The sequence below is a fragment of the Typopeltis vanoorti genome, chromosome 24 (genome assembly GCF_054136105.1).
Source record: "Typopeltis vanoorti isolate ZY-2024b chromosome 24, IOZ_Tvanoo_1.0, whole genome shotgun sequence".
Taxonomy (NCBI): domain Eukaryota; kingdom Metazoa; phylum Arthropoda; class Arachnida; order Uropygi; family Thelyphonidae; genus Typopeltis; species Typopeltis vanoorti.
The window spans coordinates 66,814,763-66,837,007 of record NC_143572.1 but is presented as its reverse complement, the minus strand read 5'-3'; the positions used below and the strand labels follow the sequence as shown (position 1 = coordinate 66,837,007).

Sequence of the window (22,245 nt, the reverse complement as noted above, 5' to 3'; positions counted from 1 at the left end):
ACATTCAAATTGCTAAAGGGTTTCTATAGGATTAATTCAGAGGATATTTTTGAGAACAGAACTGATGGTGGGAGAACTAGGGGGACACCTATGGAAGCTGGGCAAGAGTGTGGTTAGCAAGGGTATTAGAGCTGGGTTCTTTACTTTTAGAGTGGTAAATGAGTGAAATAAGCTGCCAGAGTCTGTTATGGGTGCTATGACAGTGTGTGAGTTCAAGGCAAGCTATAATAGATACTGTGAGAATGTCGTATAGTTGTATGGACATGATGTTTAGGGCCTCCCTCGATGAGTCTAAGGGCTCCCTGGAGTCGCCCATAATAATAATAATAATAATAATAATAATAATAAACATCATATAAAATATCATACCGTTTCCCACTCTTCATAATCTTTTCATCTGATGCCACAAGGTTTTTGTAGGTCAGAAATACTAGATTTAAATAATAAAACAATTAGCAGAAATCCATGAATAAAGATAAAATAATTAAAAACAAATTACTTATACAAAGAAAATAATTTAGAATTTTCACTGAATATTTTATATATTCTAATACTTTATAAGATTAAACACCAAGCATAAGAGGGAAAGATCAACAATTACCCTTGTGGTTTGTCTTATCAGCCAATCAGAGAAGATCCTATCAATTCATTAAATACATTAAGTATCATGAAGTGGAACAATGTGAACATCAAAAACACACAATGACCCACACACATGGATGCACACAGTTCTTCGAAGACTAAAAGTTTCAAAAATGTTAGTACATCATTCAAACAAATTTAGAAGAGATCTGATCACCTATACTTATTCGTGTTATAGGAAATAGTCCTACTTAACACTCCTCGTCATGTTTTAAACTGTTACTTTATATTAGTACTTCAGTTATATTTAAGATCATCATCATGCTATTATTCCATGTTTAAAACCAGTACTGAACTGAGGACATTCAAAGATGCATGAAGCAAAAACATGATCACTTACCTCCTCAATCCCCCAGAGATTGAGAAGGCAAGTATTCACATACAAAGAATGCAAATAACTGCTATTTTGAAGACACTGACAAGTAGTGATAAAATGATTATTCCTTTTTATAAAGTAACTTTATGGCTTACACATGTACCAAAAATTATATAGAATTTATTCAAACACTCCATTTGTAATTAATACTTTTGAAATTAATTAATAGGGCATGTCCACTCGACATTGTAAAATATAATATCATAGCAAACACGTAGCAAAAATTATACAGAATTTATTCAAAAACTCCATGCTACATGTGTAAGCTATCAAGTTACTTTATAATGTTAAGTGCACATGTCCCATTAAGAGTATTAATCGTTCCTTTATATTTTTATATCAGCTCCACCCATCTCATCAAACCATCTTGCACAGACCTCACTTTAATAGGGGCCACTATTATGTTGATGCAGGAAAGGATCTTCATCAACTTGTTGCCATAAAGATGAAAACACAGAATTGTATAGAATATCATTATAAGCTGTAGCATTAACATTCCTTGTCACTGGAACTATGGGACCCAATCTGAACCATGAAAAACAACCCCAGACTACAATGCCTATTATTCCAAACTTTGCAGTTGGCACAACACATTCAGGCAGGTAGCATTCTCTCCTGGCATCCACCAAATACATACTCATTCATCAGACTGCCAGATAGTAAAGTGCGATTCATTACTCCAAGAAATGTTTCCACTGCTCTAGAATCCAAAAATTCAAGAGCTTCACACCACTCCACCCGATGTTTTGCATTCCTCTTGTGGATGTTAGGCTTGTGTGTGGATGCATGATCATGGAAACCCATATTCATCAGCTCCTGAACAGTTTTGATGCTGGCATAACTTGTAGAGGCATTTCAAAATGCAAGAATCAAATTTCTTACTGCCATGTGTTCTGGCATTTGGTGGTCTTGCTATGGGATTTTATGTGGCCTACTAGGTCATGATTGTGCTGTTGTTTCTCCTAGGAATTTCCTTCTGAACTGAGATGTTGCAAAGGTGGCATGTCAACAATCACTGAGCTCTTCAGAATGGTTCATTTTACAGAATGTCTATGAAAACTGCAAGAACATGCGATGCTTCCTTTCATACCTTCATGAGCCATGATGGTAATGTTGATAGACACATCCACCACTAAGAATGCATGTCTGGATATTTTTGTTCAGATAGTGTAAACAATGTTAATATCCTCCATATACACTACCACCCACCATTTATTCACAATGCAATCTACAACTCACTAATAGCATTTTTTATCTGTAAACTACATGTGTTCTCTGGATGATTTGCCTGTATGCAGGATGATAAACCCAATTCTGAGACAAAAACTCTGCTAACTCCATACAAGATCATGATGCAAGTACTTTCTGGACATCCTGTAATCCGATTCCATCGATTTCATTGACTTAAAGAAAGTCAACGAAACACATAAATATTAGTTTGTTGTATTGTATTGCTATTTTTTTGTTTGTTTGTTTAATTGCTTTACAACAAATATTGAATCAGTGCATGATCCTCCCTTGTGAAATCCTTGTTGTTCATCATCATAATTCATTTTAATTCATGTTTTGTACATATTCTTAGGAAAGTGCAAATAAGTTTATTCCTTGATAGTTTTGGGGTCAGATTTTATCTGAACTCAAAAACTGTTTTTTAATTTCTTCTTCATTATCATATAATACAGCAAAATCATTTTCTGTTTATATGACTAGTGTAATTATATATTCACAAATTTCTTCTTAATTTGGATTATTCTCCATGTTTGTGCTCCACAAAATCATATTCCAGTTGTTTAGATTTATTTTGTTGTTTATTTCATTTCTTATTATATTCTTTATATTTGACTGTTAGTTTATCATGTTCATTAAATGCTTTTTTTTTTTTTTTATTTATGAGAGTGCTTTTACTTCTTCAGTATGGAAGGTGATCCATTTTTTGTTGCATTCTCATTTGTTGCTATGTAGCTATGCTTCGTATGCTATTAGTGTAATGTTCATTTAAAACTTTTCACAATGAGATATATCTTCCTCATTACTGATAGCATTTTTTAAATTCCTCTTTTAGCCTATTTGGGTAAAGTATTCTGTTTTCTTATAATAATAATTTCACCTAAATTTTTTTTTTTCTTATTTTACTTTTTTTCACTTTATCTCCTAGTATCTCCATGACTTTATACATATAAAATGAAAACAGTCAATTTCACTGTAAGTTATTCTAGATATTCCAATGCAAAGTGCATCTTTTAAATAGTATACATCCATTGCCATACATTAAGAGATTAAGGCTGCAGAGAATGAAGGTGAAAGACATTGATATTGGCTAGTACAAATGATTTAGCAGGTGTGTATAGGAGAAGATTTGCAAGAGCTGCTAGTACATGGAAAAAAGCAGAGTGAGAAAGTAAAAGTTGTGAGTCTGTTGCCATGGATTGATAGAGGCAAGCTGAGACTGAGTGATATAATTGCAAATGAGTGTAAGGGGAGATTGATGGAAAAATTTATACAAAGCTTGCAAATCAATTTGGGATCAGGAGTCATAAGGAAGTGTTGTTTGGTGAGTTGTAAGTGCAGAGTCAGGGAAACTAGTGTTTTGGATGTGTGGGGGGGGGGGGGGATGCAGGTGAGTGTGTGTCCAGACAATCTACAGGTTAGTTATTAATTACTGAATGTAGCTCCTCATGTTCCTAACTTTATTGGCCTAAGCAACACAAGGTATACATGGGAAGTTGTAGGATGGACAGGGGTATTGTGCAAGGAAAAAGATGCAGAGAACAATTGTGAAGCTGGTGTGAGATAGAGGCCAACAGGACAATATATATATATATATATATAAATGTTAAATATACCAAGCTATTTTAAACCTAGTTTTACTCCATTTCCCAAGTAAGCAAACAGACAAACAAGTCAAGTTTGCACCTGCAAGTGTTACAAGTCTAGCTGACCCTGCACGTAGTGCAAGACCAAGGCAACTCATGGTAAAAGTAGAATAAGCTCTGATCACTAATCTTAATATTTACCTTTAATGCAAAGCACATCTCCTGGAGGAGATGTATGATGCTTTGCATTAAAGGCAAAGGGCCACTACCCAGACCGGTTTCTACCTTTATTGAGGTCTCATCAGTGGGAGCCAGGCTAGATCAGAGCTTATTCTACTTTTACCATGAGTTGCCTTGGTCTTGCACTACGTGCAGGGTCAGCTAGACTTGCAACACTTGCAGGTGCAAACTTGACTTGTTTGTCTGTTTGCTTACTTGGGATATGGAGTAAAACCAGGTTTAAAATAGCTTGGTATCTTTAACATTTATTATACCCAAGGTAAAATACTTTCTACATTTATATCTCCTCCTGAGATTTTTATTTAATAAGGTTAAAACACCTTATAGTAACTTGTTCTGGAAATTCTTATAAGCTCTGTATTACTAAAATCTTGGTATTTCTAGCCTGGCTCCCAATGATGAGACCTGAATAAAGGTCGAAACCAGTCTGGGTAGTGACCCCTTGCCTTTAATGCAAAGCATCATACATCTCCTACAGGAGATGTGCTTTGCATTAAGGGTAAATATTAAGATTAGTGATCAGAGCTTATTCTACTTTTACCATGAGTTGCCTTGGTCTTGCACTATGTACAGGGTCGGCTAGACTTGCAACACTTGCAGGCGCAAACTTGACTTGTCTGTTTGCTTACTTGGGATATGGAGTAAAACCAGGTTTAAAATAGCTTGGTATCTTTAACATTTATTATACCCAAGGTAAAATACTTTCTACATTTATATCTCCTCCTGAGATTTTTATTTAATAAGGTTAAAACACCTAAGCTCTGTATTACTAAAATCTTGGTATTTCTAGCCTGGCTCCCACTGATGAGACCTGAATAAAGGTCGAAACCAGTCTGGGTAGTGACCCCTTGCCTTTAATGCAAAGCATCATACATCTCCTACAGGAGATGTGCTTTGCATTAAGGGTAAATATTAAGATTAGTGATCAGAGCTTATTCTACTTTTACCATGAGTTGCCTTGGTCTTGCACTATGTACAGGGTCAGCTAGACTTGCAACACTTGCAGGCGCAAACTTGACTTGTTTGCTTACTTGGGAAATGGAGTAAAACCAGGTTTAAAATAGCTTGGTTTCTTTAACATATATATATATATTGTCATTTATATATAAAGCTCATGAATACATATATATATATATATATATATATATATATATATATAAAATTTGTTGCTACTACAATCCAAGGGTATAAGGGATAATGTAGATGACATGCATTGGGAAATTAACAGGATGAGTGTAGATCGAGTGATTTTTATGGGGGATTTCAACTATTGGGGATAGATTGGGAGGAGGAGGAAGAATAGTCACAAGGAGAAGAAATGGAATTCATACAGCTGCTGAGAGATAACTGACAATTACCTGAGACAGCATGTAATGGATGGGACACAAGGTTTTGAGTGCTGGATCTGGTCATAGCATCAGAGAGCTTAGCAGTAACCAATCTAGCTATGCTACTTATGCTTGGGGAAAGTGATTATATAGTCTTGACTGGGGAGATTACGAGACATATAGAATTTTCTGTTAAGATGGGATATATGTGGAATTACAAAGAAGATTGAAACACACTGAGCATAGCTGACTGTAAGAAGTATTTCCAAACAACTACAACCTGCAACTCTTCAAAAAAAAAAAAAAAAAGTCAAAACTTCTGCATCCTCACTTGTATCCCAAACACAGTAGTGATGTGCCTATAAGTCCTTTGGCTTCTCCTGTATAGGATCATTATATAAAAAGTTGTTTAACTTCAGCCTCAGCACTGGAGTGGTGCCAATGGAGTGGAAAGAGGACAAAATAATCCACTGCATAAAGGAGGCTGCAAGACAGAAGTAGCAAATTATAGGCTAATCAGCATCTCAGGAATGGTGGTTAAGATATTAGAGAAATTGGTAAAAGACAGAATTTAGGACTGAGTGGTTAGGAATATGATACTTTACCTACCCTTCACAAAACTAGGTTGCCCCTTATGAAGTATCATATTCCTAACCTCCCAGTGTCCTAAATTCTGTCTTTTGCCAATTTCTCTAATACCTTAACCACCACCACTCCTGAGATACTGATATGAGATGCTTAGTAATTTGCTCACTTTTTATAATAAAGTGACAATGGAGTTGGATGAGGGAAATGGCTACACAGTGATACTGCTGGACTTTGCAAAGGCACTTGACAAGATGTTACACAGAACTCTTATTACATAAATTGGAGCAAATAGGGATGGGTATGAACCTGGTAATTTGATATCAAAGAATAGTTTATGGAGGAGTTGAGTCCAGGAGAAAGCAGGTGATCAGTGGTGTACCACAAGACTCTGTACTTGGCCTTCTGTTGTTTTCCTATATCACTGATGTTGTGCATCAATAATATAGGAAATTATTTGACAGGAAATAATGAGTTGTTTGCTGATAATGCAAAACTGGGAAGAGCAATAATAAATGAAGATGTACAGATCTTTCAGGATGAACTAGACTAATGGTATGGGCAAAGTAAATGACAGAGTTTAATGTGGCCAAATATAAGGTGATGCACTTTGGAAAGAAGAGATCACAAGCTGTGTATTACATGAATGGAACTAAACTGCAGGAAACTGATGAGGCCATGGGATTTTGAGTGATCATGAACAGGAAGTTTAAGTTAAGGATATTGCAAAGGTAGTGATAACAGTCTATCAGATTATGGTTTTGAAGAACACACAAGTGGATATAGATCATTCTCCCTTATAAGGCTTTAATATGACCACATCTGGATTAATGAACTCAGATCTAGCCAGTCAGATTCTGAAGAAGCGATGGAGAGGATCCAGAGGCAAGTGACAAAGATTGTGGCAGGTTTATGGAATGCTCCCTATGAGAAGAGATTGAAGGTCTATGAACTTCAAAAACTAGATGCTATGCAAAAAAGAACAGATATGATAGAAGCATATAAGTTATTAGAGGGAGTTTTATAGGATGGACACTGAAGACTTTTCAGTGCATGGCAGGAAGGGAGAGAACAAAGGGGAGGGGGAGTCATCCATGGAAATTATGTAAGAGTGTGGTTAGCAAAGGTGTTAGGACTAGATTATTTGCTTGAAAGTTGGTAAATGGGTTGCCAGAGGTGGCTATGAGTGCTTTGTCAATGAATGGGTGTAAGGAGCAGTATACAACAAGTATTGGGTAACTAATACCTAGTGTGAATAATGGTTTTCCCATGATGAGTCTTCTGACTCCATGGAGATATTTGTATAATAATAATGGAAAGAGTTACTCCCAGGTCTAGTATCAACTGTCACTAAAGTCACATCAATGGGAAGCAAGATCTATGATAATGTAATTCTTTATTAAGATTTATTAACATGCAATCCAACTGAGAAGAAAATTTTGCTACAACTATCACAAATCCAGAGTATATTAATGTGGTTGGACAAAATTTTGCCTTGTATATTATATGTTGCTTAATTGTAACTAAGATACAGGATTCAGTGGATAACAATCTGATTCTTAGTGAGAGCTAGCACAAGGAAGAGTCATGTTTTAGTAATCTGGTTACATTTTATAACAGAGTAGCAACAGAAGTTGATAACAGGAATGTATATTGTAGGACATTATACTAAAATTCAGATATCACACAATTTAAAAACATAAAAATGAATTAAAGTTAAGAAGTTAGTCATGTATTTTATAAAATTGGTTATTTAAATGTTTCTTTTTATATGTCTTGAGCAGGATGTTTCAAAATTCATTTTATTATTTTTATTCAAATTAATTTTTAAAATTTTTAATTCAGATTAAAATTTTAAATTTTAATCTGAATTTCAGTACGGATATCCTGTAATATCTGTATTAAATACAGTATTAATGTACTAAATGTAAAAAAATGTACTAAATATCTGTACAATATACTGTAATATTTCTAAATTTTTCAAAGCAGATTTTTTCATAGCAATTAGTGCTTACATAAATTGCAATAAATGGAGGTGGAAGATTGTAGATTTAGATTGAATAGAAGACTAGCAGAGAAAGACATCAAAGCATTGTATATGGAGGAGTGGTGTCTAAAAGGAGAAGTGACAAGTAGGAAGGAGCTAGGTGCTGTACTTGGTCTACTAGGTATGTTATTCAACCTGTTTACAAATTATACAATATGGTCTGTGGGAGAGATCTCCAGTTGTGTGCTAATAATAAAATGCTAGACAAAGTTACCAGAAATGTGGCTATGGATAGATGATGGTAATATTAGTTCAACATAACTATGTGTAAGGTTCTGCACTTTGAAATATGAAGATGGAAAGTTGCACACTGTACTAGGAAGAGTCGATAAAGGATCTTGGGCATTCAAATTTCTGGAGCACAGTGCAAGGTGATAATGATAACTCAGAATACTGCTACTAAGGCTACTATGAGTATGTCTTTGTAAAAGACTAACCAAGCCACACCATATCTGAAGTTTTCACATCACCAGGAAAATTTGGTAATATGGAAATCTTAGAAGTTTGGAGAGAGGTTTGGTCTGTGGAATGTTGGTTGCAGATAGACTGGAGTATAAACTGAAGAGCCTGGAGGAGTAATATGATCAAAACAGAACTCATTGAGAGGAACTCACCAGATAGTAGAACTTTTCAAAGGATTTTTCAAATAATAGAAGGAAAAAGAACAAGAAGTTATCCTTGAAAGATGTATATATGGTTGCATGAATAGTTGTGTTATAGAGCTCTCCCCCCTTCCCCATAGCATGGTGGGTAGTTAGAATACATTAATTGAATGAATTTAATAATGTTCATATATTCCTGGTGACCGCAGGAATTCCATCTTTAAGCTGGGGTAGTTGAATGTAAAGATCAGGCTAATAAAACATACAACTATGAACTATACCACAAAGAATAAAATTAAAAACAAGTGAAATAAAAGGTAATTCGAAAAATAAAGAAACAGATAACCAGAATATTACTAAGAAAAAACTTGGAAATGAAGAAAGATGTTTAACTTTGTTTTATAACAATATAGCATATGTAATAAATTTAGTTTAATCCTTTATCCAAGTGCAAGCAAACAAAGTTTGCACCTGAAGTATCTTCAGGACTGAGGCAACTCATGATAAAGGTGGACCAAGCTCGCATCACCTGTCTTAGTATCTCCCATAATGCAAAGCACATCTCCTTGCAGACATGCACAATGTCCACAAAGAGACATGCTTATGGGAGATACTAAGACAGGTGATGAGAGCTTGGTCCACCTTTACCACGAGTTGCCTCAGTCCTGAAGATACTTCAGGTGCAAACTTTGTTTGCTTACACTTGGATAAAGGATTAAACTACATTTATTATAGTCTAACCAAGTGGGAAAAAACTTCCAACATCTTTCTCTCTAATCCAGAGTGATTTAATAATAAGGTGAGACACCTTTTGGCAACTCGTATAGGTAAATATGACTTCTCCATTGCTTCCACCTTAGTATCGCCACCTCTGGATCTGACTCCCACTAACGAGACCTCAATGAAGGTCGAAGCCGATCTGGGTGGTGGCCCTTCCCTTAATGCATAGCATTGTGCATGTCCGCAAGGAGATGTGCTTTGCATTATGGGAGATACTAACACAAGTGATGAGAGCTTGATCCACCTTTACACGAGTTGCCTCAGTCCTGAAGATACCTCAGGCACAAAGTTTGTTTGCTTGCACTTGGTTAAACGATTAAACTAAAATTATTACAGTCTAACCAAGTGGGAAAAAACTTCCAACATAGCATCTGATAGTGGTCATCATAAAAAATTCCTAGCAGCATTAATAAGGGAGTATATCATCTTATTCCTGTCTACATTCTAGAATCAAACTGCCGACAAAAATTATTATTATTTCGGGCAACTCCAAGGAGTCGACAGACTCATCGAGGGAGGCCCTAACATCATGTCAAGAACAACTATTTGACATTCACACGGTATCTATCATACCTTGCCTTGAACTCATTCAAATCAAGTCACACCTCTCAAGTCAAGACCCTATGATCACTCTCACCAATTGGTGGCAACGTGGTCATATTCATTACAGCCAAATTCTCAGATGCAATTACTAGGTCAAGTACTCTCTGACTCCTAGTATTTTCCATTACATGCTGTCGCAGATAGTCATCCCTTAATCAACATCATCATCAGTCTTGGGACTGGTAGCTGAGCAGCAATTTTCTCCATTCTGCTCTGTCATTGGCTTTCTTCTTAACCTCCTGGTAACTCTTCAAATCCGTGCTGTCTTTGACTTGGTCAAGAAAGCTTTTCTTTGGTCTGCCTCTTCTTCTTTTCCCCTCTATTTTGCCTTCAGTTATTCACAAGTCCATCATGTCGAAGTATATGTCCAAACCACCTATCCCTTCTAATTTTGATCGATTATATTAGAGTTCTTGTTTCGTTTATCTCTCTCAGGACTTGTTGGTTTGATTTTTTTTCTGTCCATTTTATTTTGTTCATGTGACGCCAGCACCACATTTCAAAAGCCTCCAATCTTCTTACATCTTCTCTGCCTAGAATCCAGGTTTCACATCCATACAGTGCAATGCTCCATATCAATGTCTTTACTAATTTTTTTTTTCAATTATAGGTGTTGAGGTTTCCTGTTAAAATTTTGCAAATCCCTTACCGCATAAAATCCAATTCCTTCCTCCCATGTGTCCTCTCCTCCTTCCAATCAATGTTACCATAGTTGAAATCTCTCATAATAATTACCCTCCTTCCACTTATTTCTTCTATTTGCTTATGCATACTATATATTCCATCACATGGTCTATAGCAGCACCCAACTGTATATTTTGTTCTGCTAGTTTCAATCTCACACCAAATAGCCTCAAATGTGCTCTTTTCTCTATCCTGCAGTTCCACTTCTATTCTCCTTGGCTGTAGCTCATCAGCTATCATCAATAACACTCCTCCCCCCATCTTATTCTCCCTGTCACTCCTGAACATACCATACCCCTCACATTCAATCCCACTAGCTGTGTCATCTTCTGTCAGCCATGTTTCACTAATGCCAATAACCTGTGGTCTGGAAGTGCCAACCAAGGCCAAAAATTCTTCCTTCTTGTTCCTAATACTTCTGGCATTAGTATACATGAATTGCAGAAGCCAATATGCCAAAATTAACAAAGAAATGTCAGTAACTTTCCAAATACAGAAAGATATTACACTGGGTTGTGTATTTTCTTCCTTGAGGTTCAATCTCCACAGCGAAGAAAGTTTTTGTGGTATTCGAGGGAGCAAAAATAGGAGGAAGAAATATAAATAATCTTTGCATTTAATGCAGATGATACTGTTAAATGATGAGGAAGAGGAACACTTGCAAATAAATAAACAAAGTAGGATCCTACATTAAATTAAGATAGACAAAGTAGAGCCTAACATTATATTAAATTAAGTGATTATGACAGTAAGTGAAACACACATTACACTGAATGGAGAAAACTAGTTGTAATAGTTATCTCCATTTAGGGACTTGGGTTCGAGGTTATATGGTGAGTGGTCGGTGTAATTTAGCGCTCGTGTAAAATTGGTGATTTTTGGTGTTTTTTGTGTGTGTTTTTCCTTAGAAAATTGGTTTTATGGTATATTAAAACGATTTTCGTGTTTTTTAGAGTATTTTGCGTGTCTTTATAACATATTTTATTGGGGCTGTCGCCGCTAGAGGGATTTGTAGTGTGTAGTGTTCGTGAAAGCTCTGGATAAGATAAGTATTATTTTCAGTTATTGTTGATAAATTTATTTAATATTGCGTAGTTTTCTTTGCCTTGCGTATCTTAGTGCATCTTTTTGTGTGTTTTTGGTGTGTTATAATTTATAATTTCATAAAATATGTTGCAAGTAAGTATGGCCCCAGTACGAAGGAAAATGGCGGCGAGTAATGATGGTTCGCCATCTTTATCAAAGAACGGTAGTATAAAAGAGATGATTCAGTGTACTAGCTGCGAAATGTACGGTTTGTGGAGTGCAGGCAGAGTGTGGTTAGATGATAATAAAGGAGTGAATGTGTGTAGAAAATGTAGGGAGAATGAGAAATTGAAGAGTATTTCGGATCGTGAATGTGATATTTTTGTCAAACTTCAGAATGAAGAAAATAGGGATATGACAAGAAATGGTGAGGTTGTACCAGAGAATTGTGAGAGTGTGAATGTAGAAAGTGTGAATGATAGTATCAATGGTTTTACTGAGAATAAAAAGGATGAGAGACGCAATGAGTGAGATCGCATTGTTGAATGGTGCGATACAAAGGGTAAAACAGTAGCTAGAGCGTATGAGCAAAAGTCGACTGAATGAACCAGCCAATAATAAAAAGTATGACAAGAAAAATAGACGTATGAGTGTGAACATGAACAAAATGAAGGATAGAGTGCTGTATGGAGACTCGTTAGTATGAGGTGTGATAGTAGAGGATTTGACAAAATCGTACCAACCTGGTGCGACCATAAAGGATGTAACTGAGTCTATTAGAGAGCAAAAGGAAAGGGTGAAAGAAATGATTGTTGTGGCAGGTACGAATGTTTTGAAAGGAGACAAAATGGAAATGATAGAAGACCTGAATGAATTGTTTGAGGTAGCAAAGGAAAAGAGTGAGAGAGTTAGAATGATTAGTCTTTTGCCACAGTATGACAGTGAAATGTTTAAAAGGAGGGCCATAATTGCGAATGACTTTATGCGTGGGTTATGTATGACGAGTGGTGTGGAATTTGTGGACGTGTGGAGTGAGTTCGATGGGCGAAAGGATCTATATAAGATGGATGGCTTGCATTTGAATGGTTACGGTGTAAGATGACTTGAGAAAGTGTTGCTGAATGTGGTGGATGTGCAAATTCAGGGAAACTAGATTTATTAAGGGGGGGGGGAGTAGATATACAGTCCTTAGGGAGGCAGTTGAATGTAAGAATGAATATAATATGCCCGAACAAATAAGGACAACAAATCAGAGTGGGATAGTTAATATAAGGCATCAAGGTAGGGTTGGGGCTAATGGGGATCTTAAATTCATGTACACTAATGCTAGGAGTATTAGGAACAAGAAGGAAGAGTTTTTGGCCATGGTTGGCACTTCCAGACCACAGGTTATTGGTATTAGTGAAACATGGCAGACTGTAGATGATATAGCTAGTGGGATTGAATGTGATGGGTATAGTGTGTTCAGGAATGACAGGGAGAATAAAATGGGGGGAGGAGTACTGTTGATGATAGTTGATGAGCTGCAGCCAAAGAGAATAGAAGTTGAATTGCAGGGAGCACATTTGAGGTCATTTGGTGTGAGATTGTGGCTAGCAGAACTAAATATACAACTGGGTGCTGCTATAGACCAGGTGATGGAAAAGATGGTGGTGACAGTATGCACAAGCAAATAGAAGAAATGAGTGGAAGGAGGGTGATTATTATGGGAGATTTCAACTATGGTCGCATTGATTGGAGTGAGGAGAGGACACACGGGAGGAAGGAATTGGATTTTATGCGGTTATTAAGGGATAACTATCTGCGGCAGCATGTAATGGAAAATACTAGGGGTCAGAGAGTGCTTGACTTAGTAATTATATCTGAGGATTTGGCTGTAACAAATATGACCACATTGCCACCAATCGCTGAGAGTGATCATAGGATCTTGACTTGGGAGGTGGCTAAAGGTGTAGAATTTTCAATTAAGACAGGGTACATGTGGAATTATTGGGCTGGAAAGTATGACAAGCTTAGGAGTTTGATTGGTTCAGTGCCATGGCATGTACAACTGCAAGGACTAGAAGTCGATAGTGCATGGGAGGTAGTTAAGAAGTGTTTGCAAGAAGCAATGGCTGACTGTATACCTAGAGTCCGAATAATAAATCAACTAGGGGTTAAATAAATGAATAACACCATTAAGCTTGAGCTGCAAAAAAAGAAACAACTATGGAGGGAATTTAAGGAGAAAGGTGACCGGCAGGCACACGAACGGTATAAAGCGCAGGCCAGAAGGGTAACGAGCGTGGTAAGAAAAGCAAAAAAAGGATTACGAAAGAACATCGGCCATGCAGGTTAAAGAGAATCCTAAACAGTTTTTTTAGATATGTAGCAAGTAAAAGGAAAAATGTACATGGCAGAATGATTTTAAAGAATGCCGATGGTAGGGAGGTAACTGAATCAGTTGACAAAGTACTCACCGAGTTACTGAGTGAGCACTTTGCAAGAATATATCATCCAGGTGGTGACATTGCAGAAACGAATGTACCAGTAGATTATACGGGAATTGTGGTGAATGAAGTGGAGGTGAGTAGTCTATTGCATAACCTCAATGTCAATACATCTGTGGGATTGGATGGTATTCCAGCTCGTGTTGTACGAGAAGCAGCTAAAGAATTATCAGTACCCTTGACCATTTTGTTTAATTTGAGTCTCAGGTCTGGGTTAGTCCCGAGGGGTGGAAAGAGGGGAAAATAGTTCCACTGCATAAAGGTGGTTCCAAGACTGCTGTTGTAAATTACTGACCGATTAGCATATCAGGAATCATTTTCAAGGTCTTAGAGAAATTAGTCAAGAAAAGAATACAGGATTGGATAGATGAAAATGGGATGTTGTATGGGGGACAACATGGTTTTGTGAAGGTAGATCATGCCTCAGTAACTTGCTCACGTTTTATAACACAGTGACGGCTGAACTGGATAGGGGTAATGGGTTTACAATAATACTACTGGACCTTGCCAAGGTTTTTGATAGGATACCACACAGAACCCTAATCAGTAAACTGGAGCAGATGGGAATAGATATAGGGTTGGTGAGATGGATAGGAGGGTGGTCGAAGGAGGGATACCAGAGAGTGGTTTATTCAAGAGTGGAGTCTAAAAGACGGCTTGTGACTAGTGGAGTGCCACAGGGCTCTGTTCTTAGACCCTGCTTTTCAATTTGTTCATCAATGATATAGGAAAGGATTTGAGAGCAAGTGTTCACTTGCTTGCTGATGATGCAAAGTTGGGTAGAGCAATTATGAGTGCACAGGATGTCAAAATTGTCAGGATGATTTGGATAGTTTGGAGGACTGGGCTAGGAAAAATGGATGTCAATTTAATGTGACAAAGTGTAAGGTTATGCACTTTGGGGTGAAAAGAATAGCAGCAGTATATTGCATTGGTGGAACCGTACTCCAGGAGATTGATGAGGCCAGGGATTTGGGAGTGTTGGTGGATAGGGAATTGAAGTTTAGGGGGCACATTGCAAAAGTGACTAAAACAGCTCACCAAATCACTTGGCTTCTGAAAAATACTTTAACATGGAGAGACAAACAAGTTGTTGTTCCTCTGTATCGAGCCTTGATAAGACCCCATCTGGACTACTGTGCCCAGTTATGGGCACGAGGGTTTCTTCGTGATGGGGAGGAAGTGGAGAGGATCCAGAGACGAGTGACAAAGATGATAGCAGGTCTGTGGAATGAACCTTATGAGAATAGGTTGAAGATTTGTGGGTTGCAGAAATTGGTCGATAGGCAAAGGAGGGGTGATATGATTGAGACATTCAAATTACTGAAGGGTTTCTATAAGATTGATCCAGAAGATATTTTTGAAAATATGACTGGTGGTGGGAGGACTAGGGGCCATGAATGGAAGCTGGGCAAGAGCATGGTTGACAAGGGTGTTAGAGCTAGGTTTTTTACTTGGAGAGTAGTGAATGAGTGGAATAAGCTTCCAGAATCTGTTATGGGTGCTACGACCATGAATGAGCTCAAGGCAAGGTATGATAGATACCGTGTCAATGTCGAATAGTTGTTCTTGACATGATGTTAGGGCCTCCCTCGATGAGTCTGTCGACTCCTTGGAGTTGCCCGGAACAATAATAATAAGAGATGATATATGCATATATTTAAATTACACCTATTTAGAATACTCCATGAAGATGTAAGAAGAAATATAAGAAGTGAATTTTTCTATCAAATTAGATCGAGTATCACACCACTATAGTAACTCCTCTTTGACAATTAAATAAAAGTTGAAACTGATTTAGGGAGTTAACAATTATCACAATATAATGCAATTGGAGTGTCAATGAACAGATTGTCCATGAAGCTGGTGTTTCAATTATTCCAATATCTATATACAGTATGATCATAACTGAGATGACATCTCTCCCACCAGCTGGAGAGAGTGACCATATGGTTTTGACTTGGAAAATGAATAGACATGCAGGAGTATCAATGAGACGGGAACTTATGTGGAATTATAAAGCAGGTGATTATAACAGTCTTAGGCGTCAACTTCAGGAAGTTTCATGGAGGGAGGAATTGGAAGGCCGGGATATCATTAGTGCATGGGAAATTGTGAAAGAATATTTGTTATCAGCAATGGTAAGTTGTATACCACGAGTGAAGAAGAGGACACAATTTGGAGTAAAGTGGATGACAAACAATATTAAACAGGAATTGCATGCGAAAGAGAGGCTATGGAAGAGATATAAGGTGACAGGTGAAGAGTGGATGCATGAAGAATAAAAGACACAGGCCAGAAGAGTGACTAGTGTGGTACGGAGAGCGAAACTGAAATATGAGAGGAGGTTGGCCCTAAGATCCAAAGAAAATCCTAGGGAATTTTTTAGCTATGTGGCCAGTAGGAGGAGAAATGACTGTGGAAGAATGATATTGTGGGATAAAAATGGGAATAGAGTGACTGATGCAGAGGACATAGTGGAATTGTTCAATGAACACTTTATTGGAGTATTTCATCCTAGAGGAGTCAGTTTTAATGCTAGAGGGATAGGGCTGGTTCGAGGTTTAGAGGCACAGGAGGAGAGTGTGTTTCAGATACTGAGTACTCTGGATGTCAGTAAAGCTTTGGGACTGGATGGTATTTCACCACGAGTTTTGAGAGAATGTGCCAGGGAACTGACAGTGCCTTTAACCTGGCTTTTCAATGAAAGTCTGGCTTCGGCAAAGGTGCCCAGGGAATGGAAGGAAGGTAAGATAGTGCCATTGCATAAGGGTGGTAACAGACTGGAAGTGTCTAATTATAGGCCAGTCTGTGTGTCATCAATAGTTAGTAAGATCTTGGAGAAAGTAGTGAGGGACCGTATACAACATTGGGCAGATGAGGGTAATGTTATCTGTGAGAGACAACATGGATTTGTTAAAGGGCGCTCTTGTTTTAGCAATATGCTAGCCTTTTATAATAAAGTTACAAGAACATTAGATGAGGGAAAGGCATATACTGCAATTTTCTTAGACTTAGCAAAGGCATTTGACAGGGTGCCACATGATAAGCTGATATTCAAGTTGCAGCACATGGGTCTGGATGTCAGATTGGTCAATTGGATTCAGGATTGGCTGTCTGATAGGTATCAGAGAGTTGTGTATGGTGGAGCAGTTTCAAGGATGCAGAGGGTTACAAGTGGGGTCCCACAGGGCTCAGTACTAGGACCTATATTGTTTAACCTTTATATCAATGACATTGCCAGTGGATTGCAAGGGGATATTCAGTTGTTTGTGGATGATACGAAGCTAGGAAGGATTATTAGTAATAGTGCAGATGTGGTAGCCCTGCAAGAGGATTTGAATAAGCTAGATAGATGGGCAAATGAATGGGGGTGTCAGTTTAATGCAGCAAAATGTAAAGTCTTGAGGTTTGGGAAACATCGATGGGATGCAGCATACTCTATGGGAAGAGTTATGCTGGAGGAAGTATAGGAGACAAGAGATCTGGGGTTGATGGTTGATAGAAACCTGAAGTTTAGGGGACATATTGCAAAGGTGGTGAAGGTAACACAGAGGACTGCTGCAATTATGAGAAGGACACTGACCTGCAGAGTTAAGAGGGTTATCATTCCGTTGTATAAGTCTCTGATCAGACCACACTTAGACTATTGTTCTCAGATTTGGTCTCCAGGATTTGAAGGGGATAAATTAACTGTGGAAAGGATACAAAGACGGATGACAAGGATGGTTTCAGGACTGTACAAGGATAGTTACGAGGATCGGCTGAGGGAATGCGGACTGCAGAGTTTGGTGGATAGGAGAAGGAGAGGTGATATGATTGAGACTTTTAAACTGTTGAGAGGTGGTTACAGGGTTGACACTGGGGAGTTCTTTCGCTTGGTTGAACAGCGGGAAGGAGTGATGACAAGAGGCCATCCCTGAAAGTTACGAAAGGAAACTGTGAGCAAGAGGGCGAGGAGTGGTTTCTTTGCGTGGAGGGTGGTTGAACAGTGGAATGCATTGCCTGATGGAGTGGTGAGAGCGAGAACGGTCGATGAGTTTAAGGAGTGGTATGATAGACTTTGTGTTTCTTAGGGGGGGGGATCTCCCCTCGATGAGTCTTGACAGACTTTATGTTCTTAAGAAGGACCTCCCACAATGAGTCTTTCGACTCCATGGAGGCCTGAATAATAATAATAATTATCATGTCCATATGACAGGTAATAGAAACTGTGATATGACTAAAAAAAAAAAAAACTCTGAAATAAGGAATAAAAGTGACAAGCATTCTGAAATCATAATTCATGTTGTGACAGTCCAGTTATACAGTACAAGTGGTGATGGTAAAAATTAATTAATTTTCTTATTTATTATTATTATTTATTTATTTTTTGCATTATTCTGTGTTGCATGAAAACAACCAGATTTTCAATTGCAATCATATGCTGATTTTTTTTCCCAACATACTGTTAGAAATATTTGTCTAACAGTATGTTGTCTTCCTGCAACTCCCTTCCCCGTTGCATGTCACATAGCATATCCATTAACTACTGATATATTTTTAACGACAGAGACATTTTTAATAGTATAAAATCCTAACTATCCTTAATGCAGTATAACATTCTAGTACTTAGGGTCTATTTTGAGCCCTTGTTTAATTTATATGTAAATAATATTGGGAAGGGCTTGAGTGGTTATGTTATATACAGTTATGTGCAGATTATACAAAGTTGAGAAGAGCTATAAGGGGTAGAATGGATGTTGTAGCCTTGCAAGAGGACTTGAATAGACTAAGTGAATAGATGAATGAGTTGTGTTACCAGTTCAATATAGTAAACTGCAATGTTTTAAAATTGGGGAAGCAAAAATGGGATGTAGAGACTGATGTAGGAGTAAAGATGCTATGATTCCATTGTATGAGGCTTTGATCAGACTACACAGATTTGGTTGCCTGGTTTTCAAAAGGATAAAAAGATGTTGAAAAGGGTTTAGAGATGATTGACTAAAATGGTTTTTTCTGAAAATATTTTCACCCATTCTCTGAAAATCTCATCCACATTAACTGGTAATTATCCCTTATCAACTTGTCTTGACTTTGCTCCTGCCTCTCTTTCTTTTATCCACTGGACTCTACAAGACATAAGTTCATAAGGGATAATTACCAGTTAATGTGGATGAGATTTTCAGAGAATGGGTGGAAACCAGGGAAGAACAAGAAGCCATCTCTGAATGGATATATAAAGAGGGGATGAGTAGTTTTTTGTGTAGAAAGTGGCAGCTGATTGAATTTATTGCCAGAAAGTGCAACAAAGAAAGAGAATGCATTTACGTCATGGTACAATGAGCTGTGTGTGTGTGAGAGAGAGAGAGAGAGAGTGAGTGAGAGACCTCACATAATCAGTCTTCTGACTCCATTGAGTTCTGACAATAACACCACTCGCTCCCTCTTTGATAATTCTTTAAGATTAATACCAGACCTGCATGGAGCCAAAAGACTCATTATGGGAGGTACAGTCACACACATAAAAACCATTAAATCCTGCTTTAAACTGATTCAATATATCCACATTCTCATGAAATACATTTCATTGAAACCAGTCTCCATGCAAAGCAAGTGCTCCTTAATGCACAGTTCACACCTCCTTATAGTTTTCAAGGATAGCCTTTTGTTCTATCCCTGTCTCTTAATCAATGAAAAAGTCACGTATTAAGCTGGTATCCCAATACCATGCCTCTGAAGTTTAATTGGCTGAGATGGGCCCTTTGGTTGGAAAGACCCAAGTTCAAATCCAGTCTATGACGAAAAGAACCTTTATCAGATGTTTTCAATCAAATGGTGAGTTAGCCTGTCTCATATGAAGGTGGAAGGTTTTTTTCAACAGGAAAGTCAGGTTTTTCATCCCTCAAAATAGACAAACCAGCCAGAAGAACACATCATGCAATATACAAATATAGGACACTTGTGGGATAAAAATTAACCAACCTATTCCACCAGTTTGGTTTCTAATACCTGCATGGTAAAGTGTGGGTTGTGCAAGCATAAATCAGGAAGGATTCCATTACCAATTTATTTCATAATCATACCCCCCTCCTCTTCTCTTATTAATGAGGCTATGCAAATTGCATTCTCCTGATCACTCTTCATACCCTACATCCCAAAGACTAGAGACACCAGCTTGGTCAATCTTCTTTGTACCCTTACTAATATATTTTCATTCCTATGAAAATCATGCCAAGGGTGTTGCTAACTCTGTGCAACATCATGAGAAGCTCAATTTTTCACAATGATGAAATACCCTGATGAATTGCTAACTGAATATCTTGCCTATGTCCCCTGCAGCAGTTACCAACCTGACTTCTCCACCCATTAACATCATCTGACCATAATCATTCTTTCTGCAAACGAACCCTCTAGGATTTTTTACTGACTTGCTAATTTATGCTCATATTGTATGTTTGCTGTCCTTACTGAATGAGTCACCGTTCTGGCATACTTTTTTTGCATTTTTCATTCAACTGATTATTCTCATCATTCATCTTGTGCTGTTTCCACAGTGCTTTTTTTGACTTCCATATTTCATGCTTAATCCCTTCATATATCATCTGACACCTAGATTATTCAGCCTTTTTGGTCTTTGGAATATAATCACATACGATACTGTTGAATAGCTCTTGATCAGTGCCCAAAAAATATTTATCTCCTATCCGCTTAACTCCTCATTCAACACTATAGCTCCAAGCTGTCTCCCAGGATAAACATCTCAAGTCAATGTCAACCTCAACCATACTGACTCAAAAACTACTACCAACTATTTCTCCCTTGTATCTCCACTTGGTGCAGACATAATATCCGTGCTATACGGATCTTTTATATATATATATATATATATATATATATGGTTTATATATGCAATACATATTATCATTATTTTTCTTGGTAATATTCTTAAGATTAAAAGCTGCCATTTAATGCACGCGATTAAATTCACATTTAAAAAGTAATCACAAAGCATTTTTCTTACCTAAAAACAGAGTCACTGTGCCTGTAATAATGTAAAGTGCTCTCATTTTTACTTTTAGTCGCTTGAACATATCTCGTAATGAACATTATGCAGAAGACACAGAAAATTCTTGCTCTTCAGATTTAAGCAACATTTGAATGGCTTTTACTTCTTTAATATTCAGTGGCATTTCAAAATACAATCAGCCCCATACATAGCGATGGCAAGTGAAAATATGTTACCTTCACTAATCGAAAAATTCTGACAGTTGCTCAGTCACACATTGCCTAACACAGGTAAAAACATACAAACACAGTACATGGTAGCACGTTATGACAATTCTGCAATGCTGCGGACGATGATTACAGAAACCAAACTCCCCATAAAATCTGTGCGCCACCTTTCAAGTAAAACTTTTTATAATATGTTCAGGATCAAATTATTACTACATTAATTTTTAAGCTCTCACCTGCTAATGAAGAAATTGCTTGACGATTTCTTATATATATATTTTTTCACTTTCTTTCAATATCATCACAAAGCAAAAACAAGCAAAATATGGTTCACTTTTGACTAAACTGAAATTTCGATAATGACAGCAAATGAATAGATTAGAAATTTGCGTATCTTAGCACATGGATGTACGTTGCCATACCGGAAACACATGATCATAAGAGAACCGTGCGTTATACTATTCAGTATGATATTCACCCTATATCCTCCCCACTGCTGGGTGAATGCCTCTCCCATTGGACTATAATTTGAAAGAATGCGGCCGATTTTCTAGAGTACGAAAATAGAAAACTCATTTGCCCGTCCCAAAATCGACTAACTCGGGAAACGAACGAACAAAAAATTTCTCTAGTCATCAACTAGAAAGTAATTTAGAACTGTCTTTCTAGACCACCCATTCTAATTTAGAAAGCGTAACCTAGCACTACGGATGCAAACGCCGTTTCTACAATGCTCGCAGACCTGCTGCAAGATTTTCCAAAGGACTTGAAAAGATATATTTGATTTAGAAAAAATTATATGCTACCTATCATCT

General features: G+C 37.4%; 1 protein-coding gene across 1 annotated transcript in view; it reads right to left on the bottom strand.

Annotated features, from left to right (window-relative positions):
• Window positions 1-21,605, bottom strand: part of LOC150093364 (UDP-glucuronic acid decarboxylase 1-like) — a 104,335-nt gene extending 82,730 nt beyond the window's left edge. The window contains exons 1-2 of the mRNA XM_090413347.1: window positions 21,219-21,605; window positions 370-430 (exon numbers count right to left, since the gene is read on the bottom strand). Coding sequence (XP_090269473.1) covers window positions 370-430; window positions 21,219-21,288 — 131 coding nt within the window. The 5' untranslated portion in view covers window positions 21,289-21,605. The remainder of the gene's footprint in view (window positions 1-369; window positions 431-21,218) is intronic.
• Between the last annotated feature and the right edge of the window lie 640 nt (window positions 21,606-22,245).